Below are 27705 nucleotides of genomic sequence, written 5' to 3'. Positions count from 1 at the left end.
ACATTGACGTCATAAATGGTCTCGTCAATGGGGCCGTTGGCATTCTCAAGGTGTACAAGAGAGCAGTAAACGACGGCGACTTCCCGAAACGCCTCTGGCTACACTTTGACAACGCTGCAACCACGAGTAAACTTGCTCGTCTTTGGTCCAAGCGAATGGTGAATGAGGCCAGGCGGAGCGGTCTTGTCATCGACGCCTCCCAAGTCCCCATCGAACCAAGCGTTCCCACCCTAACTTTGGATCGCAAGATTGGCATTGCCTGCAAGAGAAGGCAGTTCCTCCTCGTTCAGGCCAGTGCCATTACAGTCCACAAGTCCCAAGAGGGAACGTACTCGTCAATTGTCTATGAATATAATAAAATGCACCCCCAGAAGTTGGTGTACGTGCTCAGCCGCTGCATCAATGTAAATAACCTCTACCTCACCAATGCTAAAGGAAATCAATAATTTTATCATAAAGGCAAGAACGAGGACACGGCAATGCTGAACGAGTTTCAACGTCTAGGCCGACATCGATTACCGACCTTGACGCAGCGGTATCTAGGATCCCTAAATGAAAATGTTGACTCTTCCAACGAGTTTACCATAGCCCTCCTCAACGTTCGTTCTCTCAATCCACATGTGGACCGGGACCCCATACTAACCGCAGTCGACGTGCTCTGCCTTACCGAGACATGGAACGCCTAAGGACCATTCATCAAAAGATATGTTCCTGTCGTGTGTACCGATGAATGGTAACGTCCTGCAGGTGGTGTCACCATCTGTAAGGCAAACAGAAACATCTGAAGATATCAAACTACAACTCGCGAGTCAAAGTCACAATGGAGAACGTGCAGCCATCGAAGTCCTTGACTCTGCAATCGTAATAATGACCATGTATCTAGCTCCTATCCAGTCGGTCGGAAATGTTAAAGGAGCACTGACATCAAATTTATTCATGTTGAGATCTTTGGGTCAGCGAGTAGCTATAGACCCGGTAGCTGGGATTCGCGACCTGAAACGCAACTGAAGGATGAATAACTATCACTTTTATTGATTTATATCACTGGTATATAGCACTGTTCAAAATGGCCAGCAATCCCGCCATTTTTAGCGCTGGGAGCACCAGCAGAGGCGCTACCTCGCGGTCACCACCAGATTATGCTACAGCTGACCACTTCTCCACAGAAAAGAGTGATGGCAGGCTCAGCTACTCCGAAAACATTTTGTCTGCTAGGCGGACACATTCAGTCATGCCTTGTCACCTGCATTGCTGTCGTCGCTGTACCATTTATGGACGCCGTTCCAAGCAGCATTGCAGAGGTGCCCGAAGATGCAGGCTTCAGCTATGTCCGCTCGTGTGTCTCAGTTAGCTATATTGGCCTGTTTTGGCGTGCAAAGCAAAGTATACGCAGAGGGGTCACTGCAACAGAGCTATAATTAATGAGCATCTGCGTAGAAATAGAATACGTTTACTGTTCACCAGGTTATTTTTTGCTCCTCCAGATGGCACTACCCATCTAGCCTCTCTTGCGGTTAACACGGTATTACTACTTTTACGTGGACGAAAAGTCTACAGATAAACTAAAATTCAACGATACCTGCGTGTTACTTGTTAGCGATAATATATGACTATATGCTGTTCCACTTTTGATAGCTTGTAGTTGTGTTGATGTGCAACAGATATGTGATATGAAAAGACACCCCTATTGTGCTTTTTTCGTGCTTAGAACTAGACGACTGCAACTCATCTGCAACTCACAATGACTCCCCGACATGCTGGCCAAGAAGCACACGTTTAATCATGCTAGTTTATTTCGCCGTTCTTCTAAAGGTGGTTTTTATCTTGATAATTTCACGAAATCATTTAACCGGTGCGACGAAGATCAGACGCAGCGAGCGAGTGCGTTTCTGCACTTTGGAGCCACGATAAGAACACTCGGATCGTACACTTCATCGCTACTAGGGCATCGTCTTTCAGGATGGTATTTGTGGAATGTATCACACCGAACACGTAGCACTAGTGTCAATGTCGCAGCGCAGTCTATTCTGTTTTTTTTCCTTGGCTTTTCTACGCTGTTTGACATCGAATTAAAATAGCTTCCACGCACGCGACGGGTGTCGTTTTAATTTGGCTAAGAAGACCTATGCATATTAAGCGATCGAATGATAGCAACATCTTGATCTTGAAATTTGATGTCAGTGCGCCTTTAAGAAATACATAGACACAGCATTGAAAGAGTTCAATACAAAGTACAAGAATGCCCTGTTCGTACTGGTTGGTTATATTAACTTGGATATCGCGGACACGACCAATAATTGGCTTGTCCAACATTGATACTTCTAGATATGCACTCAGATGTATATCGTTTGACCATATGAAACCTACCACGATCCGGGGAACATGCATAAACCTAGTATTTGCAAATTTTTCACTACAATCAATACAGGAACCGCTCATTCTTCATTTCTCGGACTATAAGCCGTCATAATGAAGGGACATTGCAAGCCATCCATCGCCTCTAAGAACAAATAGAAGTTGATTTGTATATGTACACAGACAGTGTTTCTCACGTCTTTAAATGATGATCGACTGGGCTAATTACACGAAAGATTCACCGTTTACTAATGATTCCCTCAAGAAATTTGCCCACTCATCATCATTCACTCGTGGATATGCTGTGAATTTTTTTTTTCTCTCTCTCTATACCCGCTTTTTTGTTGCTATTGCCCACTCTCAATTGCTTGGTAGCAATCCGGGTGCCAATATCTGGTTAACCTCCCGACCTTCCTCTTCTTTCTCTCTATCTCTAGGCTGGAGCTAACACTTTTTCATCTGATCTCGCGAAACCATAAAGCGCTAGTGCGTGGGGATACGGGTATGGCTGCTCCTAGTAAAAAAGCAGGGTTCGTAGAGCGATACGATAGTGTGTAGAAGGGTAAACGAGCTGTTCGTCGATGCTTGCTGAAATAGGGCGTACGTCAGCGCATCCAAGCCTTCGGGACCCCGCCCTTATAATCAAAGTTTACAGGTGTGGATTGAGCTTCGCAGCCTCCTACCTGAGTGTATCTTCATACTCCTTCGTCCAGCAAAATACATACAGGGCTTCCTTTGCGGTCAAGGAGCAATCAATGGTAGGCTATGCACCCGTATTGGTGTAATCGCATTCACCCTCCGTGCGATGGAGATGGGCAGCTTGTTTCATTTATGCTTCAGCAGTGTTTCTCGCTAGCACTCATGAAATTTTATCCGTAGGAACAGCATAATGTGTTAATACAAAATAAATTTATTTGGGCTTTGGAATGGCGTGAGCAAAAATTGGTAGCGGCACACAGCTTTACGTGCAACTGAGCTGTTAAAGCTTTCTTAAGTTTGACATAGAAAATTTAACGGTTTGCAGAGGCTGAAACTTATGTAGAAGACGGCAGCTCCACTTCATGAAGCTTATGACGTGACAGACTCCATGTCAAGGTGGTTGCTGATGGTGGGGGCGGTTTATTGCTGGTACTTTCTAGGGGCTCTCTTTGCGATTTGCACAGGTCTAATAATAATTACAGAACTGATACATTATTGAGTGCAAGCATAAACACCATCCATAGCTGTCCCTGCACTAGACCAGGTCCAATGCCATACTTGCAGAAAAAACTAATAACCCACCGGCAACAAAATCAAGAAATTGAAATTTTTAACAACCTTGACTTTTGAAATTTTTAACAAACAAGAATTTAAGCATAGGCCATGACCAACCAATTGAAGAAGCGCTGTCTTGTGGTACATCACGATAGGCACAATTATAGTACACACAGTTTACTGCTAACCGGCGATCAGCCTCTATTGTGTGATAGATGAGGCAAAAGACTTAGTATCCACCATGTCCTGTTGGAATGTCGTGAAAGGTAAGCCGTTGTGGAAAAAAAAAAATTTTTCAATACAAGCATTGCATATCTCTTTACGTGGCACTCTGTTTAGGCAGATAACTGCTATTAAAGGGGCCATGACATGGTCACCCACCAAATTGTGGTTATCGGCGAAAAATAGAAGGCCTACTGTGTCCTGTACATGAAACGTTCTTTTACAGTCCATTTTTATACATATACAGACACAGTAGGCCCTCTTCTATTTTTCGCTGACAACCACAATTTGGTGTGTGACAGTGTCATGGCCCCTTTAATAGCAGTTATCTGCCAATACAGCCCTATTTGAGCTAGTTTTGATTCCGGATTCGGCCCATTTAAAAAAATGCCCCTCATATAAAGACAGTGGTTACTTTTATTTTCTGAACTTCTACTAGACATCAAGTAGACATTTAACCAGAAACAGCAATATTCTATGAATATTTAGAATATCGAAAGTAGGCATTCCTTGGCTGTCGAGTGAATTATACGAGATGTTTGGGCTAGCAATATATTAGCTTATGTGGTGCAGAGTCCTAAATTCAATAAACAGCTTCTTATTACAATGATTGTTCAATTTAAAGTGTCTTTGTGCTTTGAGTTCTGCCAGTGGCAGCACGGCATTACATAGAGGGCGAGAGAAGTGAAGACATCTGGCTTCACAAAATTCATGTTGAGGGCTGTCTCTTCCTTCTTGTGCATTTTGTAATTTCTGAACTGAATACCTTCAGACCACATGCACCTATCAATACCGTTCTTGCTGTATCGATATGTCCATCCTTCAATCTATGCAATGGGCAAATAGAAAATAGGGCTTTGAAATGCATTAAGGGCCGCTTTAATACATTTGTCCCATCACAATGGGCAAGTAGTGTATCTATCACATCAAAACTTGCCTGTTTACTAAATGAGGATGAGTGATGATGAGTGGGGCAAAACGTCCATGCTTCCATCCGTATGTCTGTGCATCCGCCCGTTTGTGTCTGTCTGTCCACCCGTCAACTATACGAAATCGTGAACTATACGAAAACCACTAATGCCATAGTAGTATTATTTCCAAGGACATATACACAGAATGCCATCTATTGACCAATTCATAAATTAGAGATGGCTACATACTACTATTACTACTACATACTATTATTACATACTAAGGCACTCGGCTACTGACCAGCGAGTCACGGGATCGAATCCGGCTACAGCGGCTGCATTTTCGCCTCCATCGAAAATGCTGTAGGCCCGTGTGCCGAGATTTGGGTGCACGTTAAATAATCCCAGGAGGTTGAAATTTCGGGAGCCCTCCACTACAGCGCTTCTCATAATCACATGGTGGTTTTGGGATGTTAAGCCCTACATATTGTCACGATGAGTCACAAGTACTGGGGGGATTTATTGAACGACCGGGTAGCTAGCTCTAGGACGATGCGTCAGTCGTGGCTGGCTCTCGAGCAGAGAAGACACGCGATCTTCTTTTTCCTCCAGATTGAGAGCCGCTCTTGCTGTCGACCCACTACGTGCTGGTGGCATTATCCCCCCTTCCGAAAAGAAAAAAAAAACAAGTCCCAAAAAGAGGAAAGAAAAGTACATAGCATCACCGCGATGCTACAACATAGGCACGTGAAAAAGAAATTGGAAATTCGGATAAAGTGAAAGTAAAGATTGAAGAGCATGCCAAAATAAGAAACGTCAATGAACGAGAAAGCAAGTTCACACAAATAAACAAAAAAAAACACAAAGGATGCTGTACGGTAAAGGAAAAGTTACGAGCAACGCGCAATAAATGGTTTCATGCGCAACACATGAACGACGTCCGGCCTCAGCCGTGTCCTACTCCGTGCATGGGGTGTTGAGTCCGGAACCACTTCATAGTTCACGTCACTGACGCGGCGTAACACTTTATATGGGCCAAAGTACCGGCTCAGCAACTTTTCACTAAGGCCACGGCGGCGGACGGGCGTCCACACCCAAACTTGATCTCCGGGGCTGTAAAACACTTCTCTGTGGCGGGTATTATAGCGTCGTGCGTCTGCCTGCTGTTGCTGGCCGATGTGCAGTCGCGCGAGCTGCCGGGCTTCCTCAGCACGCTCTGCGAATTCTTCGGCGTCAGTTGCCAACTCGTCTTCGTCTTGATACGGTAGCATGGAGTCTAGCATGGTCTGTACTTCGCGGCCGTAGAGAAGCCGAAATGGCGTGAATCGCGTGGTCTCTTGCACGGCGGTATTATACGCGAAGGTCACGTAAGGTAAGATCCGGTCCCATGTTTTGTGCTGTACGTCGATGTACATTGAGATCATGCCTGCGAGGGTCTTATTCAGTCGCTCGGTAAGTCCGTTGGTTTGCGGGTGGTACGCAGTTGTCCTTCGGTGTCTGGTGTTGCTCAGTTTGAAAACTTCGTCCGTAAGCTGCGCCGTGAATGCCGTCCCTCTGTCCGTTATTACACTGGAAGGAGCACCGTGTCGTAACACGATGTGGCGCATGAAAAATTGTGCTACCTCAGAAGCCGTGGCTCGTGGGATCGCTTGGGTTTCAGCGTAGCGTGTCAAATAGTCGGTCGCGACGATCACCCATTTGTTGCTGTCCGCAGACAGGGGAAATGGCCCGAGAATGTCCATGCCGACTTGGTCGAATGGCGTGCAAGGTGCTTCAATGGGCTGAAGCAAACCAGCTGGCTTAACAGATGGTTGCTTTCAGCGCTGACATTCCCGACAGCTCTTGACGTACTTCTTGACGCTTGCCGAAAGTCCTGGCCAATAGTACCTCTCACTCACTCTGGCAAGTGTCCGTGAGTAGCCCAGATGACCGGATGTGGGTTCGTCATGGCAAGCGAAGAGGACGTCGTCTCGCATGTCTAGAGGAACCACCAGGAGGTAGGCACGGTTGTTCGAACGAGCGTTCTTCTTGTACAGCACACCATCTCGAAGGCAGAACGATGGCAACGAGCGGAATAAATGACGTGGTATGATTGTGTCCTGGCCCTCTAAATGATCGATGATCGGACGAATCTCTGCGTCATCCCGCTGCCGTTTACTCAAGTCTGATGAGCTAATGGCGCCCAGAAAGCCTTCGTCTTCCTCTGCATCCTGACTGACGACAAGAAGGGGTGCGCGTGACAGTGTGTCAGCGTCTTCATGCTTACGGCCGGACTTATGGACGATGGTGACGTCAAATTCCTGCAGCCGCAAGCTCCACCGTGCTAGCCGTCCTGAAGGGTCGCGCAGGCTTGCCAACCAGCAGAGGGCGTGGTGGTCCGTCACTATCTTGAAGGGACGACCATAAAGGTAAGGGCGGAACTTGGCGATTGCCCACACGACTGCGAGGCACTCTTTCTCCGTAGTGGAATAATTCGCCTCGGCACGGGATAGAGAGCGGCTGGCGTAGGCTATCACTCTTTCGATGTCCTCTTGACGCTGAACGAGCACTGCACCGAGCCCAATGTTACTAGCGTCGGTATGGACCTCCGTGTCAGCATCATCGTCGAAATGAGCAAGAACGGGCGCTGATTGCATGCGCTGTCGCAGCTCATCAAAAGCTGCTTGTTGCTCGTTTTCCCAGACAAACGGCGTGTCGTCCCTTGTGAGACGAGTCAGAGGTTCTGCTATTTGTGAAAAGCCATGAATGAATCGGCGATAGTAGGCGCACAAACCAAGGAAGCGCCGGACGGCTTTCTTATCGACAGGAGCTGGTAATTCGGCAACAGCGGCAAGCTTGTCCGGATCGGGACGGATTCCTTCGGCGCTAACTACATGTCCAAGAAATTTTAGTTCTTTATAGCCGAAGTGGCATTTCTGTGGTTTTAATGTGAGGTCCGCCGATCGGATAGCCTCCAGCACGCTGCGCAGGCGGTGAAGGTGCTGCTCGAACGTGGTTGCACCGAACGATGGGCGACAGAAGCACCACGGACAAAGGGCAGGGGCCGTGGCGTGTACGTGCCTTCGTAGTATGGTATGTGCTGCGCTGACTCGAGTGAAACTGCAGGGACAGGATGAACGAACAATGGCGGCGATGCAGCAGGGCGCTTCAAGGCTTCCGCGTAGGTTGTCCCACGGTGGTATTCAGCAGGAGCTGATGCAGCTGTATCAGGAGGCAAAGTGTCCCGGAGGGCCTGCTGCAGCTCATCCTTGATCACAGTTGCAATAGAGCTAACCGTAGGATGAGGTGTTACACCAGCCTTTTGCAACTCTTCACGTACGATATTACGGATGAGTTCACGTAAGGAGTCATTGCTGGTCCCAGCGGCGGCGAAAATGTCAGCAGTGGACATGCCACTGACTTGCCTGTCGTATTGGTTTGATCGCTGTTGTAGCATTTTTTCCATTGTCACGGCTTCAGACAAGAACTCCGCGACCGTCTTTGGAGGGCTTCGCACGAGGCCGGCGAAAAGCTGGTCCTTGACACCACGCATCAAGTGACGCAACTTCTTGTCCTCCGTCATTCTTGAATCTGCCCGTCGGAAGAGACGCGTCATGTCTTCGACGTACGCGGTCACAGTTTCGTTTGGCGACTGGACGCGGGCAAGAATAGCTCGCTCAGCTCTTTCTTGGCGGTCGGCGCTGGCATATGTCTGCAGAAGTCTACGACAGAATTCGGGCCACGTCGTCAGCTGCTCCTCTCGATTTTGATACCACGTGCGAGCCCCGTCTTCGAGATAGAAGTAGACACGACCCAGTTTCGCCGCGTCATCCCACTGATTCAAGTTGGCTACGCGCTCGAAGTCCGCCAACCAGTCCTCAACGTCTTCGCGCTCCGTACCATGGAACGTCGGCGGTGCTCGTGGGCTTTCCAACGTATAGCGGTTCGGCGACGTGCTTCCCGTGCTGGTTGCCAAGGTTTGTACCGAAGTGCTGGTCATGTTTGTTGACGTGGTGGGAGCAGTATCGTTGACTTCCGGAGGCAATCCCTTGATTCGGCGGCTGGTCCGATGCACGGGAGTGTTGACTGGCACTGGACTCGTATTACGGCTTCCTGGGGGGGTCTGCAGCATCCGTGAGGCTACCCAGCACCTTCCACCAGTTTGTCACGATGAGTCACAAGTACTGGGGGGATTTATTGAACGACCGGGTAGCTAGCTCTAGGACGATGCGTCAGTCGTGGCTGGCTCTCGAGCAGAGAAGACACGCGATCTTCTTTTTCCTCCAGATTGAGAGCCGCTCTTGCTGTCGACCCACTACGTGCTGGTGGCAATATCAATCGAGGGAATGACCCATAGCTTGAGAAGCTTTGTTTAAAAAAAAAAAGAAATATGCCCCCTATCCCACACGAAATAATGTACCTGCAGTAAGGAGCTCACACAGTTTGTTGCCTTTTTATCTCAAATATCCATGTTGGGAGTAACGTGCAGTTGTGCATCTACGGCCGATGCAGACAGCTTCTGATGACATTTTTCTCAAGGAAGAAGAGGAAAAGAAAAACAAAAGGATAGGGAGGAGTAACTAAAGGAGCCAAAACACTAATATTTCGAGCTTGTATCGTACATTTTATGTTAAACAGTACACATTCCACAGCAAGTTAGCAAAATTGAGTGTGTTTAGTGCTATTAAATCATTGTGTTTGACTATTTTAATGTGGTGGTGGAACTGTATGTCATAGTGGCAAGCACAATAAATGACATATTTAACTCTTATTGCCTTAAATGACTCTGTCGGTAACAGGCAGCACTTTCAAAAGCCATGCTTTTGGAACCTGTAAAACAGGAAGTGATTGTAACCACCATTTATCACTTTGTTTTCCCAGGTGCATCTCGGTGGTCCACTGCATAATCTTATTGTACAGAATAAGAAACAGTGGACATAGTTCAATGGTGATGCCCTTGCGGTGCTCTTGGGCATCAGAACGTGTGAAGAGTGCGCCACGATACATCCAATGCTGTACAACACTGTTTCAAAGCAGGCAACACAGCAGTTCGTTTCATGAAGTTCAACAGTCCATGCCGACTGTTGAGATTTGGAGCAGTGCTTTCAAGCTGAAATTATAAGGTACAATGAGCATATAAATACCAATCTTTTGTGTGTGACCAACAATGTCAAACCCTCTATTTTCAGTTGCAATGATAAACTGGGATTGGTAGTTTAACCATGTCATGATCCCTTTAAATGGTGCAAGCTGATGGTGAAGGGCCCTCGAGTGCCTAAATAACATTGTGAATGCAAATTCAGGTATAGTGCCATTAGCAGCAGTATCTGCCAATGCTGCCATCTCTTGAAGAAATAACTTAATGAGCTTTCAAAACAAAAAGTGCCTCATCAAGTATGTTCAGAATATGAAAGTACAGTATAGGTACAAATGACAGAGATAGCAATTTGTAGGCACAATATAGTCAGTGCCAAACCATTTTCTAAAGCCTCATTTTTGCTCGGACACCGAAGGGAGGGGTCTCTGGCGTAGAGCCACAAATAAGTATTTGCTGCCAAATAGTACTACAAATGTTGCTGTGCTAAGATTTCTACTTCAGGTGAACTATAAGCAACATAGAAGAGTTGCAAGACCTTCAAGGTGGCTGTTCTGCAATTCACTAATTCATGCACCATGGCAGTGTGTATCATCTTCGCTACAATTGTTACGCACAGTGTAGCATTTAAGGTGGTTCGTGGTGGCAGGGAGAAGGGGAGACACTGCACAAAAACGTGTAGAGTCTGCAGTCTAGTCTGGCCACGGCCAAATACATAAAATGTTACACTGTATGTAACAATCGCAGCAAGGACAGAACACACATTATTGTGCATGGATTAGCGTAGTGGACAAAAGCTACCTTGTTTAAAGTTTTGAGAATTTTTATTGACAAGCAATATGAGTAAGCTCGAAGGGAATGAATGGTACTTATTCCCCTTGAGCTGACTCATAGTGCTTGTAATATGTTTGTTATTTATGTAGTCTTCCTACGATAAGTTATATATATGGATTGAGAGTATGTATCGAATAGCTATAGTTTTGAGGAGAAATAAAATTTACTAAATGGCACATTGGTGACTATTTTATTCAAAGTATTTATTACATATTTTTTTAAATATTGAGCACACCCATACACTGCCATCCTTAAGTCAAATTTCATTGCAGCAATCCATTTGACTTGAGTAGTGTTTGTAGCTTGTTGTTCTCATACATTTCTTCCAAGTCACTGCAACCACCCAGGCACTGCTTGTTCACAAACACCCTAGGGACCTAAAATAGGTGAAGTTATGTCAGTTGCATCAATACTAGGCAAAATTATGCTATCTTACCGTGCTGGCACCAGTCATTTGCTTCAAAACTTTCTGTATGTCACTGCCATCTGCCCTACCGTCAAGCTCAACAGTGTGATAAGATACCTGAAGATCGTCAAATACCTGTAATAGATCGGACACCACACACGTTTAGAAGCAACATACATTACTCATACTAAATAAGACATCATTAACTAGCATCCAGTGTAAACTAAGCATAAGCAGGGTGTGACTGGTTGCTCACAATGCATATGATAAAGGGCCCCAAGCTATCTCATTTTTGTGCATTTTAAATAAATATAAACAAATAAACAAAATAAATAAATAAAGAAAACTGCAGAATACTATGATAATCACCTGTTCTTGTGCTGTACACAACATGAAAGCTGCACGGAAAAAATTCACTGCCTTTTACCCTACTTTTATTACACGTCATAATAGCAGCAGTCTACGGCATCATCAGGGTAAAAGCTACTGGTTGGTTAACATAAGGGAGACAGGATAACTAACTATCTTCTCAAAATGGAAGGGAGCTCACACATAATGGGCCAGTTATCCTTCTGAAAGCGTTCTATTCAGCCAGTGCTGTGCAGAGTCTGATAATAATAGAGAAACACTTTTGGATCTCTATTTTGCATGGATACTTGGACTCCAGCCTACAGCTCTCGCTGTACTACTTGGAGCATGCAGAGAGAACAAGAGTAGTGAAGGCGAGTGAGAAATCAAAGCGGTCGTATGGTCAATCGCTGAATGCCCGTTACCTTGCTATCAGCCTAGAGATCTTTGAGTGGCACCCCTTTGGGCATAATGAGACAGATGGTACAGCTGCATTTCATGAGTTCTTACTGTGCGAAGGCTGCCCCACAGTCCCTAAATTGTTTTTATCTACTTTGTTAAGTAGTGATAACCATTGAAGAAGGGCCGACAAATCTCATTGGGTGAAGTATGTTTTTGGTAGCCATTGTCTCCCTAAATTTTTTCCAGTGATACGTGAAAAAGAATAATGGTGGATTTGCAGTGAGATAAACGCATATTGCGTTTGCATATTGTCCGCTGAAAGGTGTGTGGCTAGCATACATGGCTTTGTAAGTCTTTCAGGTTATGAAGAACATAGCAGCACATGCAGGCTGCATGTGAGAGAGAGTCAGGAAATGAGACAGTTGTCGCTACATAGGTAAAAAGGAAAAATCTAGGGACTTTAAGCTGCCCTGGTCAAGTTATGAAAACATCATTCAGCACACTTGTAGAACAGTTACTACAGAATGTTCAACAACACTATGCACCGCAAAATAATGCTGGTTGTAGTCAACTGCACACTTACTGTTGGTTGCCCCTGGTGTCATCTAGCAATCAGTGTGTACAGTACTCAGAGATCGAAGCAGAACAACTCTGGGCGCACTCTTCCTTTTCACCATATTCAGTTAGAGTTATATTGGTATCATTTTGACTCAAACACGTAGATCAGAGCCAACATTATCTTTAGGGACAAGATTCATTGTGACGTGGCGTGGCTATCTCAAGCAATTGCTAATGCCAACCATCATAGTAAAAAAATTTGATGTCACATTTGAATTTGTGAGAACTGTACATGTGTGACAGCACGAGCTTTTTTGTCACGACTGTTCTGTGACCGTCGCACATTTTTAATGATTCGCCAGCCTGTTTTTGAAGAGTTATTGTGCTCAAGAACACATTAGCTAAACCATGAATGATCTTAGATGCCATTCATAAACTAAGTAATCGCTATGGGCATCATACATATTTGAAGTTAAAACAAACATATATGGCATTTAGCAGTGCACAAGACGATTGTGGCCAAAGGGTGCTTGAAAAAAAAAAAAGTGTCAAGAAGTTCTGGCTTGCTTGTACATGACTGATTAATTAGCTCTAGCACTACACACTGCGAGAAAAGGAGATGTGGGGTAGTGTTGGCAGATTTTTTTTTTTCCACACACAACGTTCTTGCATATAACCTGTAAAGCAATCTAGTATTATAATCTGATCAATATACAAGAAAGCTCTTTTATTGAACCTAAGATTTATTTCTGAGAAAATTGTACAAAGCATGTGACCAGTGCATAAAATTATGGAGCATTGTCTAATTAATATTTGAGATGACCTGCTCGTTAGTAGAATTATGAGATTGTTCTTGTAAGCAAAAGTTTTACATACATAAAATTGTATGACTATAAATACAAGAGAAATATAAGTATAATATAAATTTCAAATATAAACCTTGTATTCAATTAAATTCTGCCCGTTTTACACACAACTTTTCCAGATGAGCCTAAAACTGTGCTTTGTTTAGAAGCCGACCGGTATGAAATTTACTTCTTTACACATGTTGTTTATCATTAGCTGGCCCAAGGAGTTGCACTACACAGTCACAAGAGCCTATCCTTCACCAGGACAGCAGTGGGAATGCAGGAGATACAATTAATATAGATGTCTGTTGACTTCCTAGAGCTGGAATTTGTAATAATGCATAGAAATACAGTTGTAAGCAAAAAATGCCATGCTGCCCAAGCACACAGAGTGTGATCAAAGGAGGGAAAATATATCCATGCAAGTTGGATTGAGCACAGTAAAAAAGGCAAGTCCATTTGCTCACACCACTGCAGCAGCATTCGGAGCACCACCATTGGAGGCGCATGTAGCCTATTGTGGTATAACTTAAAAAACTTCCAGCTGTACGTTCATCACATAATGGAATACATCTGCCACTATGTAACACATTCTCAAATTTCAAGCTCAAACTAATTTAGGGGCCTTTCAAGGTGTTGCATGTTTCAGGATTTATGTGTACTAGAAAGTGGGCCTGAATGGACATAAACAATTGTGTCATACGCCTCTGCATCAGAAACTGACATGGGTACAACACTACCCATCTACAGCTATTGACATCCAACCATGTAAATTTTTATATGTCTCACTGCTGAGAAGTAAAGTCACTTTTTAAAGGCAAACGGAACAGAACTGGCTCAAGGCAGCTACCGAGATTGTGCTGGTCTTTGAGATGTACAAACTACTAATTATCCACTATGATAGATGTAAAATATGTTTTTATAACTACTGCAATACAGAGAAAGAATAAATGCCTATGTGTGTAATAAAACTGCAGAGCTGCCACAAACTGTGATATAGTACAATTGCCCACGACAGGAAACCCACCAGTGACTTCAAATAAGTTACTACACTCACCCAAATAACCATAAGAGCCGTGAGGCAGTCATGTATGTGAAGTAGAAACGTGAGCAAAATCAAGAAGGCGACTGCTAGATGGGGAGCAAGAACTCTTTGCAACACGGCTTCTATTTTAGTATTTTCAGATTTACCTGGTTCATAGGCTTCACATCTAAACAGCAGATTTTGTTCCACAAAACAAAATGTATCTTGTGATTAAGCTGCTCTTAGTAATTCTAGATTTTTATGCTATACTACAGTGTTGCCAGACTTTACTATTAATAGCCAAACTGAGCTATGTTTCATCTTTTTTGGCATAGAAGAATCAGACTTGGCTATATGGCTGCATTTTTGTAATTTTTTGTTTTTATACAACAGAATGTAGAAACTTGTATTCAAACACAGCATCTCACTGTTGCAGACCTCAGCTTAGCAAGTAAGGTTTCATGTTACTAAACTCAAGGATGCCAGTTCACTTTCTGGCAAAACAGCTGCATTATGAGGGTGGTGAAATGTAATGCCACCCGTCTACTCAAATTTAGGTGAATGTGAAAGAACCACAGGTTGTCAGCTTAATGTGCAATTGCTCACTACAGCATGCCCCAAATATATATACTGTGCTTTTAACAAGTAAAAGCCCACAGTTACATTACATTTACTGCTGCATAGACGTTAAAGTAAGGCAGTTGAACAACATTTATGAAGATAGCACTTCCTTCACAAATGTACATTGTTTGGTCCTCCTTCTGCAAATAATATGAAGGCACATTTTCCTACATGACATGATGCCAGCAGAGGGGCATGCAAGGCTGAACTTGTAGCACACACGCTCTGTATAGCTGGGAGGTGGGTCTCAGTACTGACTTTACAGCTACTGAGCAAACATTTATTGTTAGCAATAGCTCAGTTATGCCAGTGAAAATGAATATCTTTAAAGGGCCCCTAAACACCCTCCAATATTTTCTCAAACATTTCAAGTAAACAAGCGCATCGCGTGCAGAATGCCGTTGCGATCAACGATGCCACAAGCCGCAGCGCTACAGGTAGCGGGCGCGCCACAATTTCGAAAAAACAATAGCTTCTCCTTTCCGGTCACCGCCATTCCCGCATGCGTGACATCACCAGTGAAACTCGATGACGTCACCAATTTCAATGCTTGCGATTGGCCGAACGACAACCGACGACATCCGGTCACTCTGCACACAGCTCTTTGCGCGCACCTTGCTGTTCTTGGTTGTGTTGCCGCTTGCGAATGGAAATCTGCGGCTCGTAACGCAACCGCCAAGTCGCTAGCGTAGGGGCACGGGCCAGCATGACAGCAACAGCGGTTAGTCAACTATCAGTGCACCCAGATGACACACACAACACAGTTGACGGCGAGCTGGGCCGTCGGAGTGGCGGATCACGGCAACCGGAAGTAGACGCTGTCTCGAACAGCACGTCATCGGTGACGTATGCCACGCGAGATGACGAGGGGCACTCAGCTGACTCAGAGAGGAGGGGCCAAGCAGTTTTGGAAGAGGGTAGCGTAGGAAAGAGGGAAAGAAGCGATTGTCGCGTTTCGATCATCACACACATGTAACTCTGCTATTAAGGCATCGTTTTGAAAAATTTTCACGGCTACGTGTTCGTTGTAAACTCGAGCACAACTTCCTCACCTTAACTAAATTTCGACCGCTGGGTGGTTCAGGGGCCCTTTAAGACTCAAAATTCAATATTGCACATTTGCAAAATGCCCTAGAATGATCATAGTGGACTAATTTGTGCGATAAACTTCTGTTCTTTAAAAAAAAGCACATCTAATATGAAACACTGACGGCAAACACATTTTATGAAAGGACATTATAACTTGCATGTTTCCCTGGTTTTGGTTTCAGATACAAGTAGGCTGTCTAGTGATGGATATGGAACAACTTGTGTACAACACGTATCATGTCGTAGCTCCCGGCACCTCTGATGCCTTCAGGTAACGTAGAGCACATACAGGTCAGACGCCTTCACCCAAAAAAATTGATGTACTATTGGAGTAATGGATGTGGAACACTCTGTGTACCACAGGCATCATGTGGTGCTAGCTGCCAGCAGCTTTAATGCGTTTACTCAGTATACCATGGTACAGGTGGATTGAATGAACCTGTATCAAGCCGTAGCCAGGATTTTGTGTTTGTGTGTGTGTGTTTGGGGGGGGGCTAAGGCACCCCCATTGACTACGGGCCTCACCTGTATACTCATCTGATTGCTTCAGCATCAAAATTAATGACTGAATTTCAATAGTAAGCATGCTTCAGTGAATTACGTCAATGAGCCACACCAACAACACACTAGCCCTACAACACCATTATTTAACATTATGCCATTTGCAGAATGCAGCTGCCTCAGGTGTGATTTAGGAAATTATAACACAACACCAATTTACACTCTTGAGCCACCTCGGTGGATGAAGAAAACAATTCAAACTATAAAAAGATAAAACACAGGTTTAAACAAGTATGACTGGGTCAAACGCGGAGATCACCGTCACGCGTGAATATGGCTAATATGGGCGGGCGGTGGATAGCATGATCAGAGCATAGTGCCAAATGTTTGTACACAAAAGTGGTAGTTGTCTCCCCAAGAGCAAGAACATTTGCACCTAGAAATCGTAGACGTGGCAGTGATGACAACTTTGAACGACAGTATCAGCGATTACGCATAATATATTTATCGTGGCAATGATTTATTGTCATAATTTCGCAGGTTTTCATATTCACAACTGATGTGTGCGTTCAATTTCATCGCAGTGTTGCCTAGGTGTCGGCATTTTGACCTTCACTACGTCCAACGATCATGTATCATGCCGACTTCACAAGGCGAACGTTTGATCCCAATTAAACCTGACAGCGATCAAATTTCTAGGAGCCCATCGCGATCAGAACACTCGATTCGGCCCGATAGCTATAAAACAGTGAGCGCGTAACGCTGGTATTACATTCCCCTGCCAAAAGGGCACACTTGGGACGTAACGAATCAACTTACTTGTTTAGCCTTTATGCAGTATGGACAATATCTCTTCGAAAATATGACAACGGGGCTACTATCCAACGTTTGCTCGATGAAGCTTGATGCAGACGACATAGTGGCTGGCGTGTTTTGGTTGCCCCAAAGACGCTGAAATATCTGAAAAACAATAGCACCAGTTTTACACTAAACAATCAAACTTTTAACACTAGATAACGCCTATGACCGCGGGAGTCTATTGACATCTTTTCTCGATCGAGAAGTCGAAACACGTAAACAACGCGTCTCTTCCGATTCTCGATAAAGGAGCCCTACTCTTTGCAATACGCTGGCCATTCTTGTCGTTTCCTAGTGCGTAGCAGACTGCTTCACACGACACTATTGAACACGACACCGACCACTCTGCAACCAGATGCGAAGAAAACCTGCAGTGCTTGCACAGAAAAAAAAAAACAAATACCTGAATCAATGTGAGAACAACTATATTTTCACGTGTACAAAGGAATCACACGGGAGCATGGCATGCACCTTAGCGCAGTATTTCAATGAGTTATGTGGTTATACTACAATGCTTAGAATATACATGCTAGTGTGCCGTTTATGGCCTCCTAGAGGCACCAGACTGGATGAACGCTGGTGGCTGCCGTGTGAGGCGCTGCAAATGGGTGGTGTGTGATAGCAACCTGCAAAGAGCGGTTGTACACGCAAACCAAGAGATATGGCGCATGAGTCGAGAGAAAGGCTTTGAGGTGGTGGAAATAAACAGAGAGGTGCATAGCTGGGGTGGTTTTCAACGAGACAGAATTCACTTCGATGGGCGGCTAGGTCATGAGGTGGGATGGCGACTTGCAGGACGCGCAGTAGCTTTTTTGGCGGGCAAGCGAGCCCCTTGGGGTGCAGGATAGCTAGTAACGAGGAAAACAACCAGGGAGACTCTTTGACAGGTGGTATGGACAGATACGATTCCAAAGTGGCACCAGTATCTAAGATAGGTAGAGTCCGGGGTAGAAATAAACGTAGCCATGAGCGCCGAGCCATTTAAGACATAGGGTATATTAACATGCATGGCGGTAGGAACAGGCTGAAGTGGGAAGAGATAGAAGAATAGCTAAGGGGGGAGAGGCCGATGGTATACGGTTTTGTAGAAACACATCTCAGGGACATAAAACAACCTCTTAACAATGCGGACTACGCGTGGGAATATTGTAATAGAACAGAAGGCAGCAGAAAGGGGGCAGGTATTGGGGCATTCATTCATAAAAGTACAGACTGGCAAAGGGTCAAGCAGGAGTGCAAGGAACATTCATGGCTAAAAGGGAAAGTGGCAGGGCAAATGACACTCCTTGGTTTCGTGTACTTGTGGACGGGAGCAAAGGCCAGAGAGGAAAACGAGGCAATGGTAGAGTGTATATCGAAGGGCATTCAGGAGTTAGGAGGAGAGTGCGAGATAGTTATACTAGGAGATATGAATGCACACATAGAAGATATAGATGGGTATACCGACCCGACAGGCAAAATGATCATGGATATGTGTGAAAGGCTGGATTTGATCATCTGCAACAGTACCGAGAAGTGTGAAGGGCAAATAACATGGGAGGTAGGAAGGCTGCAGTCGACGATAGATTACGCACTGATGTCACATAGGATGATAAGCTCAGGGGAATGCGCATAGATGAAGGTGGCTCCAGAAGTCTGGGTAGTGATCACAAACGTATCAAGCTAAGTTTTGGAAGAGCAGTGAAAGTGGGAAGGAGACAAGATGAGCAACTACAGGAAAATTTTTATTCAGAAAGGCAAATTGAAATAGCCACTAAACAAATTGAGAAAGTAATCACTGGGGATAATAGTAATAAAACAGTGTGGACATACACGAATCTAATTAGACTGTTTGAGCTAGAGCTTGCTAAGGCACGTGACAAGTCACCCCGGAAAAGAATACACAAACCCAAAAGTTGGTGGGATGAGGAAGTTAAGAGAGCCATAGCAAAACGTCAGGAAGCCTCTAGGGAACACAGACATGCTAAGCAACGAGGTGAACCGACAGGTGATGTTGAAAGAAAATGCCAAATCTTTCTAAGCTGTAGAAAGGATGCATCCCTTCTGATCAATGAAAAGATTAGAAGAAAGGGAGCCCAGTGGCTGGCAGAAGTACATAAAAAAGATAGAAAGGCAGCTGCGAAATTTCGGAACCATCTAAACTCCCTAAGAAATGAGACGAGCCTAGAGCAGAGGTTTATAACTACAGCTGAAGGTGCTAGGCTAGAAGGGGATGAAGCTATTGAATATATAAAAACAAGGGTGACAGAAAAATTTCAACACAGAAGTGCTTTATGCACCACAATAGACAAGGATGAATCAAGTGGCGCAATGGCTCCATTTCCACAACAAGAGTGGTAAAGGGCTGAGAAAAGGGTTCCTAGTAGTACATCAACAGGCCCAGATGGCATTCCAATTATGCTGATGAAGACATTAAGTCCGAAGTCAAAGCAGGCTTTGAGAGAGGCAGAGAGAAAAATTATAATCGATGGAGAAGTTCCCGATGGATGGAAACTTAGCAGGATGAGCATGATCTATAAAGGAAAGGGGGACAAAGCTGACATAAACAACTACCGTCCTATAACACTGACATCAGTGGTCTACAGGCTGGTGATGCAGATTATAAAGGAAAGACTGCAGGCATAGATAGAGGATGAGGGGGTGCTGGGGGAACTGCAGAATGGGTTTCGGAAACAGAGGAGGTTGGAAGACAATCTGTTCTCACTGACGCAGTGCATCGAAATAGCAGAAAAGGAACACAGGCCCCTGTGGCTAGCATTTTTGGATATCAAGCGAGCGTACGATAGCGTGGTTCAAGAGGAATTGTGGGGAATACTGGACACACTAGGCTTGGAAGATGTAGTCACTAATTTTTTAAAGGAGATCTATAAAAGTAACAAGGTAGTTAAAAGTGGGAAAAACAGGTATCTAAGCCCACAGAGGTGAAACGGGGGCTTAGGCAGGGGTGTCCTCTGTCACCCTTGTTATTCATGATGTACCTACAAGGATTAGAGGCCAAATTAGAGGGAAGTGGACTGAGCTTCAACCTCTCTTTCGTCAAACAAGGAAAACTCATTGAATAGGCACTACCAGCATTGATGTACGCAGATGATATAGTGCTAATTGCCGACAACAAGGAAGATTTGCAGAGATTGGTGGACATCTGCGGTAATGAGGGAGGAGATAGGTTAGATTTCAGATTCAGTAAGGAAAAAATCAGCAGTCATGATTTTTAATGACAATGAAGGTAGTGAGCTTAGAATACAGGAGGTCACGCTAGAGATAACATATAAATACAAATATCTGGGCGTATGGATAAATAATGGGGCCGAGTACCAAGGGAACACGAAATATATGTGTCGACTAAAGGTAACAGGAATGCAGCGGTAATGAAAAACAGGGCACTGTGGAATTACAATAGGTATGATGTTGTGAGAGGAATATGGAAAGGGGTCATGGTTCCTGGTCTGACGTTCGGCAATGCGGTCTTGTGCATGAGATCAGAAGTTCAAGCAAGATTAGAAATTAAGCAACGTGGAATAGGTAGGCTTGCCTTAGGAGCTCACGGAAATACACCAAATCAGGGAGTACAAGGTGATATGGGATTGAAATCATTTGAGGGCAGGGAAGCTAGCAGCAAGATAAACTTTGAGAAGCGATTGACAGAAATGGGGGATAGGGATAATCGTTGGGCTACGAAGGTTTTCGGCTACTTGTACATGAAGAATGTCGATACAAAATGAAGGAAGCGAACCAGAAAATTGACTGGTAAATACTTAAAAAACAGCGGGGGGCCAAACCAGAAAGACTTATCGGTTAAATAGAAGGTGAAGGAAGCTGATACTGATATGTGGAGAATTGGCATGATTAAGAAGTCCGCACTAGAGATCTATCGAACTTTTAAGCAGGAAATCGCCAAAGAAAGGATCTATGATAATATTCGGGGTAGTTCTCTACTGTTGGAGGCCAGGACAAGAGTATTGTGAATCAAGACATATTGGGCCAAATGCGAAGGGGTAGACACGGTATGCAGTGCGTGTGGAGAGGAAGAAGAAACTGCCGAACACTTGATAATGTTCTGTAAAGGTCTTCACCCTGTAGTTCAGGTTGATGGCGCAGAGTTTTTCAAAGCACTGGGGTTTAGGATCAGTGAGGGCAAAATAGACTTTTAGCGGGTAGAATTAACTAGAAGGAGGTTATCTGATTGGTGGCTAAAGTCAAGGCACGAGTGAAAATTGAACCCTTCGCTGCAAAGTACGAATCCTCAACCTCACTATTTAAGGGAAAAAATAAATCTAGTTTTTGGTTCATTAAGTATTACGGCTTTGTGGCACTAGCCACCACCCGATCTAAAGGGTACAGCCATATCCATCCATCCATCCATCCATCCATCCATCCATCCATCCATCCATCCATCCATCCATCCATCCATCCATCCATCCATCCATCCATCCGTCCGTTCGTCCGTCCGTCCGTCCGTCCATCCGTCCGTCCGTCCATCCATCCATCCATCCATCCATCCATCCATCCATCCATCCATCCATCCATCCATCCATCCATCCATCCATCCATCCATCCATCCATCCATCCATCCATCGTGTTGACGGACGCACAGTTTCGCCGCAAGGGACGCAACACACTCGTCACTACAGATCTCATGTGACGTCACAACTGATGTAGCTTCTCCTACTCTAAAACTTCCCTCCATAGTGTTGCTGCGCAAGCGATAGGTCTAGATCGTGAGAGTGGGCATTGAGTTACACCTTTAAAAGCCAATTAAAATATATTCTACGCGTTTATTTTCTCCCACCCTTCGTGTGGAGAGTCCTTGCTTTCAGAGGAAACCCACAAAAGGCTTGGGATAGCCTCGAAATTTGGTGGCACCACCCCTTTAAAGTTCCCAGGTAAATCGTTTTCGTGATGCTCTGATTCTCTTGAATTTCGTTTTACGAGCTTATGAAAGACGAGGGTCTCATTTAATATCGTTATTTTTGCCTGCACTTTTCTGTTTTCTTCTTCATTTCACTCGTAAATTCAATGTGCAACAGGTTGCAGGTCAGAACAATGTTGACTCCTTGCGACTACACTTGGCAGGTGTTTCAACACACCACGCAACAAAAATTTCAACAAAGAAGTGCTTTATGCACCACAATAGACAAGGATGAATCAAGTGGCGCGATGGCTACATTTTCACAACGAGAGTGGGAAAGGGCTGAGAAAATGGTTCCTAGTAGTACATCAACAGGCCCAGATGGCATTCCAATTATGCTGGTAAAAACATAAGGTCCGAAGTCTAAGCATGCTTTGAGAGAGGCAGTGAGCAAAATAATAATCGATGGTGAAGTCCCCGATGGATGGAAACTTAGCAGGATGAGCATGATCTAAAAAGAAAAGGAGGACAAAGCTGACATAGACAACTACCGTCCTATAACAGTGACATAAGTGGTCTACTGTCACAGGTCCCGTTAATTTAGGAGGCGATCGCCGGGCTAATTCCAAGGGCCGAAATATCGGCCCCCCGAACCGCACCACGAAAGCGTGGACAATTTAGAAGTTGTCTTATTTGGCGCGCCAGCGGACGCCGGCTGTGGCCCAAAGAACAAGTGAGAGCCTTGAGTTGATAAACAAAACAAAATTATATTCTCAATTATGGCAGATCAAAATGATACAGAAGTATGCACACTCGACAATAGTTGAATACAATATGTCACTAATCAAACAATGTACTACGCAGTACAATCAGCCACACTCGAAACAACGGACACAGACAACAATACGCACTACAATGCAGTCGCATGCATCGAAGAACCAAGACACTTAAAGACTAAAGAGTTTGGAAACTTATTCAGTCCAAAGTTCGTGGAACAAAAGTCTGGATGATACTCTTCCGAGAATCACTCACTCAAAGTCCAGCGTTGTTGTCGTTCCGCTGCCCCGAAGTTTCTCTTCCAGGAAACCTCCCGTATTCAATTGGCCGCTCTTCAGGCTCCAAACTTCTTCGCCGGTAACACGTCGGCTTCACACACGCAGCTGTTTCCACACGTCTTCGCTCGATAGCGGTAGACACACACTCTTGCCTGTAGCTCGAGTCTTCACCCCTCAGGTGGAAATCCTCTTCTTCTCCTCCTTCGTCACGGAATACAAAAGGCTTCACCCACAAGGCGGAACACCCTACGCACTTTGGCGCATACTTTCTTCCTCTCCTGCTTTGTCACTAACAGACGCGGCGGAATAACCCCACGCACACTGGCGCTAACTTCTTTCTTCTCCTGCTTTGTCACTAAGGACAAAACCTTCACCGACAGACGCGGCGGAATAACCCCACGCACACTGGCGCTAACTTCCTTGTTCTCCTGATCTCCCATCTCTGCTGCACGGTTAAATACCTTCCACGCGAGATTCCAGAAAATTCTCATCATTTCGTTGGCGCGATGCGCAGCGAAGGCTGGGGGAAAGCGCGAGACGGTTCGACGGCCGTCCGCGACAGAAGACGCAACCCGGCATCAGCACGCCCCTCTCCATCGAGAACTTTCGAGGGCTTGCTCGGCCGCCGATGTGAGAAGGTTCGTCGGCGAACCTACGCTTCCGAGAGGGGAGGAACGGCGCACCCGGGGAGCCTTTGGATGTTTATTTTCTTCGTTATCGTTGACTTCGAGGCGTCTCTCCGGCACTTCGTCACGAGAATGCGGCGCGCCCTTCTTTGAGCGCTCGTTTTGTGGCATCTACAGGCTGGCGATGCAGATTATAAAGGAAAGACTGCAGGCATGGATAGAGGATAAGGGAATGCTGGGGGAACTGCTGAATGGGTTTCGGAAACGCAGGAGGTTGGAAGACAATCTGTTCTCTCTGACACAGTGCATCGAATTAGCAGAAAAGGTACACAGGCCCCTGTGGCTAGCATTTTTGGATATCAAGGGAGCATACGATAGCGTGGTTCAAGAGGACTTGTGGGGAATACTGGACACACTAGGTGTGGAAGATGGAGTCATTAATATTTTAAAGGATATCTATAAAGGTAACAAGGCAGTTATAAAGTGGGAAAAACAGGTATCCAAACCTGCAGAGGTAAAACGGGGGCTTAGGCAGGGGTGTCCTCTGTCATCTTGTTATTCATGATGTACCTACAAGGATTAGAGGCCAAATTAGAGGGAAGTGGACTGGGTTTCAAGCTCTCTTCCATCAAACAAAGAAAACTCATTGAACAGGCACTACCAGCATTGATGTACAGTCGGGTGCGATTTGAAGGTTATCACGTGAGCGTCGACCGGCTAAGCATTCAGAGGCCCTAGCGGAACGTTTAGGAAGAATAAAAATCAAGATTTTGCTTTCTTCTCTCCCTAGTTGGCTGTTCTATGCTACGACAATCACCCCGTTGACGAACTCGTCCCCCCCCTTTCTCTCTATTCTAAGTGTTCCATTCGTTGCGATCAAGCGTAACTTGGTATTTGATTGATTGATTGATTTGTGGGATTTAACGTCCCAAAACCACCATATGATTATGAGAGACGCCGTAGTGGAGGGCTCCGGAAATTTTGACCACCTGGGGTTCTTTAACGTGCACCCAAATCTGAGCACACGGGCCTCGACATTTCCGCCTCCATCAGAAATGCAGCCGCCGCAGTCGGGATTTGAACCCGCGACCTGCGGGTCAGCAGCCGAGTACCTTATCCACTAGACCACCGCGGCGGGGCAAGCGTAACTTGGTAGGCTGTTATCTTTCCGCATGACACCAACGTTGGTGGGAAAGCTCTTGTCAACCTTCATTTGAGTGACGTGCTATGTCGCGCAAAATATAAGCATCACATCGTAATACTGACGTCACCAGCCAATAGAATTGTGCCAAACGTTTTCGCACAGGGGTGTCAATGCTGCAATGCTGGATGTTACCCCAGACCACATGTCGCAAGAAAATGCCTCGACGGCTTACATTAGAGGAACGCGTGAAAGTATTTCTTTGGGAAGGTTTATGTCCCAGTGAGAGATTTCCCGTAAGCTGAACCGGCCACAGAAGACAACCAACCACATTCTTCGAGCATTTTACTAGGAAAACCGCGTGGAAGATGCACCACATCAAAGGAGGCCTTGAAAAACAACTGAGGAGGAAGATGCCTTGATAATAGCTGCCGTGGTCAAAGACCCTTTCTCGACAACAAAGCAAAATTAAAGAAGAGCTTGGCCTTTCCTTCAGTCTTTCGGCAATCCGAAGAAGACTTCGTGCTGCCGGTCTGAAAAATCACGTGGCGGCTAGAAACCCGCTTTTTACCAGTGAACATCAAAGGAAACGTTTGGACTTCGTGCGTCAGCACGAACATTGGAGGGCTGAAGACTGGCAGCAGGTCATCTTCAGTGATGAATCGACGTTCACCTCTTGCTGGAACCAGCGACTTACGGTGTTTGGAGATTCCGTGGCAGCCGGTGAGGTTTATATTGCTTGTGCATCATTTCACACAGACAGCGGTTCGGCACCGCTCTTAGGTTTAGGAGCGGACTCATAATCATCATAATCCGCAGCAGCATCACCCTGACTAACCTAACTGCAGCAAAGGTCTCTCCCATACTACTCTAGATAACCCGGTCCTGTTGCCGGCCATGGTCCCGTAATTCACTCAAGCTTCTTATTCTCATCCGTCGAACTGATTTTCTGCCATGCCGAGCTGTGTTTTCTTTTTCTTGCAATCCACTCTGCGACCATTAATTACAATTATCCTTCTCTCGCATTTCATGTTCGGCCCACTTCCCCATTTCGACTACTCAGTAACTCACGTTTTTCTCTGACCCACTATGCCATTTTCGGGGCTCGACGAAAGGGTTTTTACATAGTTACCACGCTGTGAATGTTGTGCGTAGAAAACGGATTTATCGCTTTTATTGCAGGTACGAGCATGAAAACATTCGCAGTGTCGGTGCAAGCGGGCGTGTATCGGTCAACGTCTGGGGCGCAATAACATATGCCTGTCTGGGTGCGCTCTTCCGCATCCCCGGAAGACTTACGGCTGAAGTCTACAATGAGATTATCGACGATATTCTCCTACTTTTCGCCATCAATGGACCATTTCCTGACGGATGCTTTTATTTCCAACACGATGGCTGCCCTGTTCACAATGCATCCACAGTGCAAGAAAATTTAAATGCCTCTGGCATTGCGCACCTCTGCTGGCCTCCTGAAAGCCCCGACCTCCATGTCATCGAGAATGTTTGGAGACTAATGAAGGCAGGATTGGCTAGGGCCAATTTGGCAAAAAATTACGCAGACACTTTGAGGAAACATGTTGAGATGGAGCGGAATGCTCTCAGACAAGACCCTAATTTGGTGAAATGTCTGTTTGCTTCTATCCCGAAAAGGCTAAACGACATGAAGGAGAGCTCGGGCGGCGTATCGAAGTATTGATTAAGTTGTAAGCACTAAATGTACTGTAACAGTGAGTTTAGAGAGACCCCTGAGTTTTTTCGTCTCCAATAAAGAATATTAGATATTAATTTCTGTCGTGTCCGCAAAAAACATCTCATTTTCAGATGTTCCTTTGTTATGATGATATAAGATAAGTCATGCTCTCTCGTCTGAAAATCACGATGCTCTGAGTCCCTCAAACTTCTCGACGACCGTGAACCAAAAATAAATCATGTTTCAAACAATCCTTTCTATTTTTTTGTCAAATACGTGACTCTGCGAAACAAAAAGCAAAATTAAAACTGAAGAGAGCCCGCACCTTATGTAGTCGCCCCGCCGCGGTGGTCTAGTGGCTAAGGTACTCGGCTGCTGACCCGCAGGTCGCGGGTTCAAATCCCGGCTGCGGCGACTGCATTTCCGATGGAGGCGGAAATGTTGTAGGCCCGTGTGCTCAGATTTGGGTGCACGTTAAAGAACCGCAAGTGGTCGAAATTTCCGGAGCCCTCCACTACGGCGTCTCTCATTATCATATGGTGGTTTCGGGACGTTAAACCCCACATATCAATCAATCACCTTATGTAGTCATCGCGGGCAGTGTTTGCCACGGCAGCAGTGACATAATGCACACGCTAGATGCAGCCTTCATGCCGTCCGATTACTGATAATATCGAAGAATGCGTTGCATGAAATACCATCCCCTTCTATTATCAGAAGCTAGTAAAGAAAAAAATGAAATGAAAAATTCCTTCCTCGGACGGGAGTGACCGCAGCTTCAGGAACAGCAAAAAGAGTGAGTGAAGCTTGCCTACTGCTTCCCTCTCCTGAAAAAAGAATTCTGGGCCGTGGCGCTGTTCTCGCTCTTGGTCAACGCTCGCGCGATTACCTTCATATCGCACACGACTGTACGCAGATGATATAGTGCTAATGGCGGACAACAAGGAAGATTTGCAGAGATTGATGGAGATCTGCGGTAATGAGGGAGATAGGTCAGATTTCCGATTCAGTAAGAAAAACTCAGCAGTCATGATTTTTA

The 27705-nt window shown here is 45.3% G+C and overlaps 2 protein-coding genes across 4 annotated transcripts in view; one reads left to right on the top strand and one right to left on the bottom strand.

The window, feature by feature from the left end:
• LOC119161605 (uncharacterized) overlaps positions 1-10826 on the top strand; it is a 30806-nt gene extending 19980 nt beyond the window's left edge. For both annotated transcript variants that reach the window (XR_012887272.1, XR_012887270.1), the window contains one exon: positions 9603-10826. The gene's annotated coding sequence lies outside the window, so the exon portion shown is untranslated. The remainder of the gene's footprint in view (positions 1-9602) is intronic.
• LOC119161603 (uncharacterized) lies at positions 10822-17867 on the bottom strand. Of its 2 annotated transcripts, none has more exons than XM_037414151.2 (4): positions 17709-17867; positions 17267-17407; positions 11087-11191; positions 10822-11027 (listed from the first exon to the last, which is right to left on the bottom strand). In XM_037414151.2, exons 2-4 carry the CDS (start codon positions 17363-17365, stop codon positions 10914-10916), a joined length of 318 nt encoding a protein of 105 aa, XP_037270048.1. In that variant the 5' UTR covers positions 17366-17407; positions 17709-17867; the 3' UTR covers positions 10822-10913. The 2 variants fall into 2 exon arrangements, with proteins under 2 accessions (XP_037270048.1, XP_037270047.1); XM_037414150.2 differs by lacking the exon at positions 17709-17867 and adding an exon at positions 17564-17702.
• Positions 17868-27705: the final 9838 nt, after the last annotated feature.

This window comes from Rhipicephalus microplus, chromosome X (assembly GCF_043290135.1).
Source record: "Rhipicephalus microplus isolate Deutch F79 chromosome X, USDA_Rmic, whole genome shotgun sequence".
Classification (NCBI taxonomy): Eukaryota; Metazoa; Arthropoda; class Arachnida; order Ixodida; family Ixodidae; genus Rhipicephalus; species Rhipicephalus microplus.
Note: the sequence above shows the minus strand (reverse complement) of the source record. Positions and strands in the feature narration are given on the sequence as shown.

What these genes read in the sequence shown, in the direction of transcription:
- LOC119161603 (XM_037414150.2), bottom strand. Translation starts at nt 17,584, where the DNA reads ATGGCCAGCGTATTGCAAAGA. An exon ending in TGGCCAGCGTATTGCAAAGA is followed by an intron (nt 17,408 to 17,563) that starts GTAGGGCTCCTT and finishes ATTGTTTTTCAG; the next exon opens with ATATTTCAGCGTCTTTGGGG. An exon ending in AAATGACTGGTGCCAGCACG is followed by an intron (nt 11,028 to 11,086) that starts GTAAGATAGCAT and finishes CACCTATTTTAG; the next exon opens with GTCCCTAGGGTGTTTGTGAA.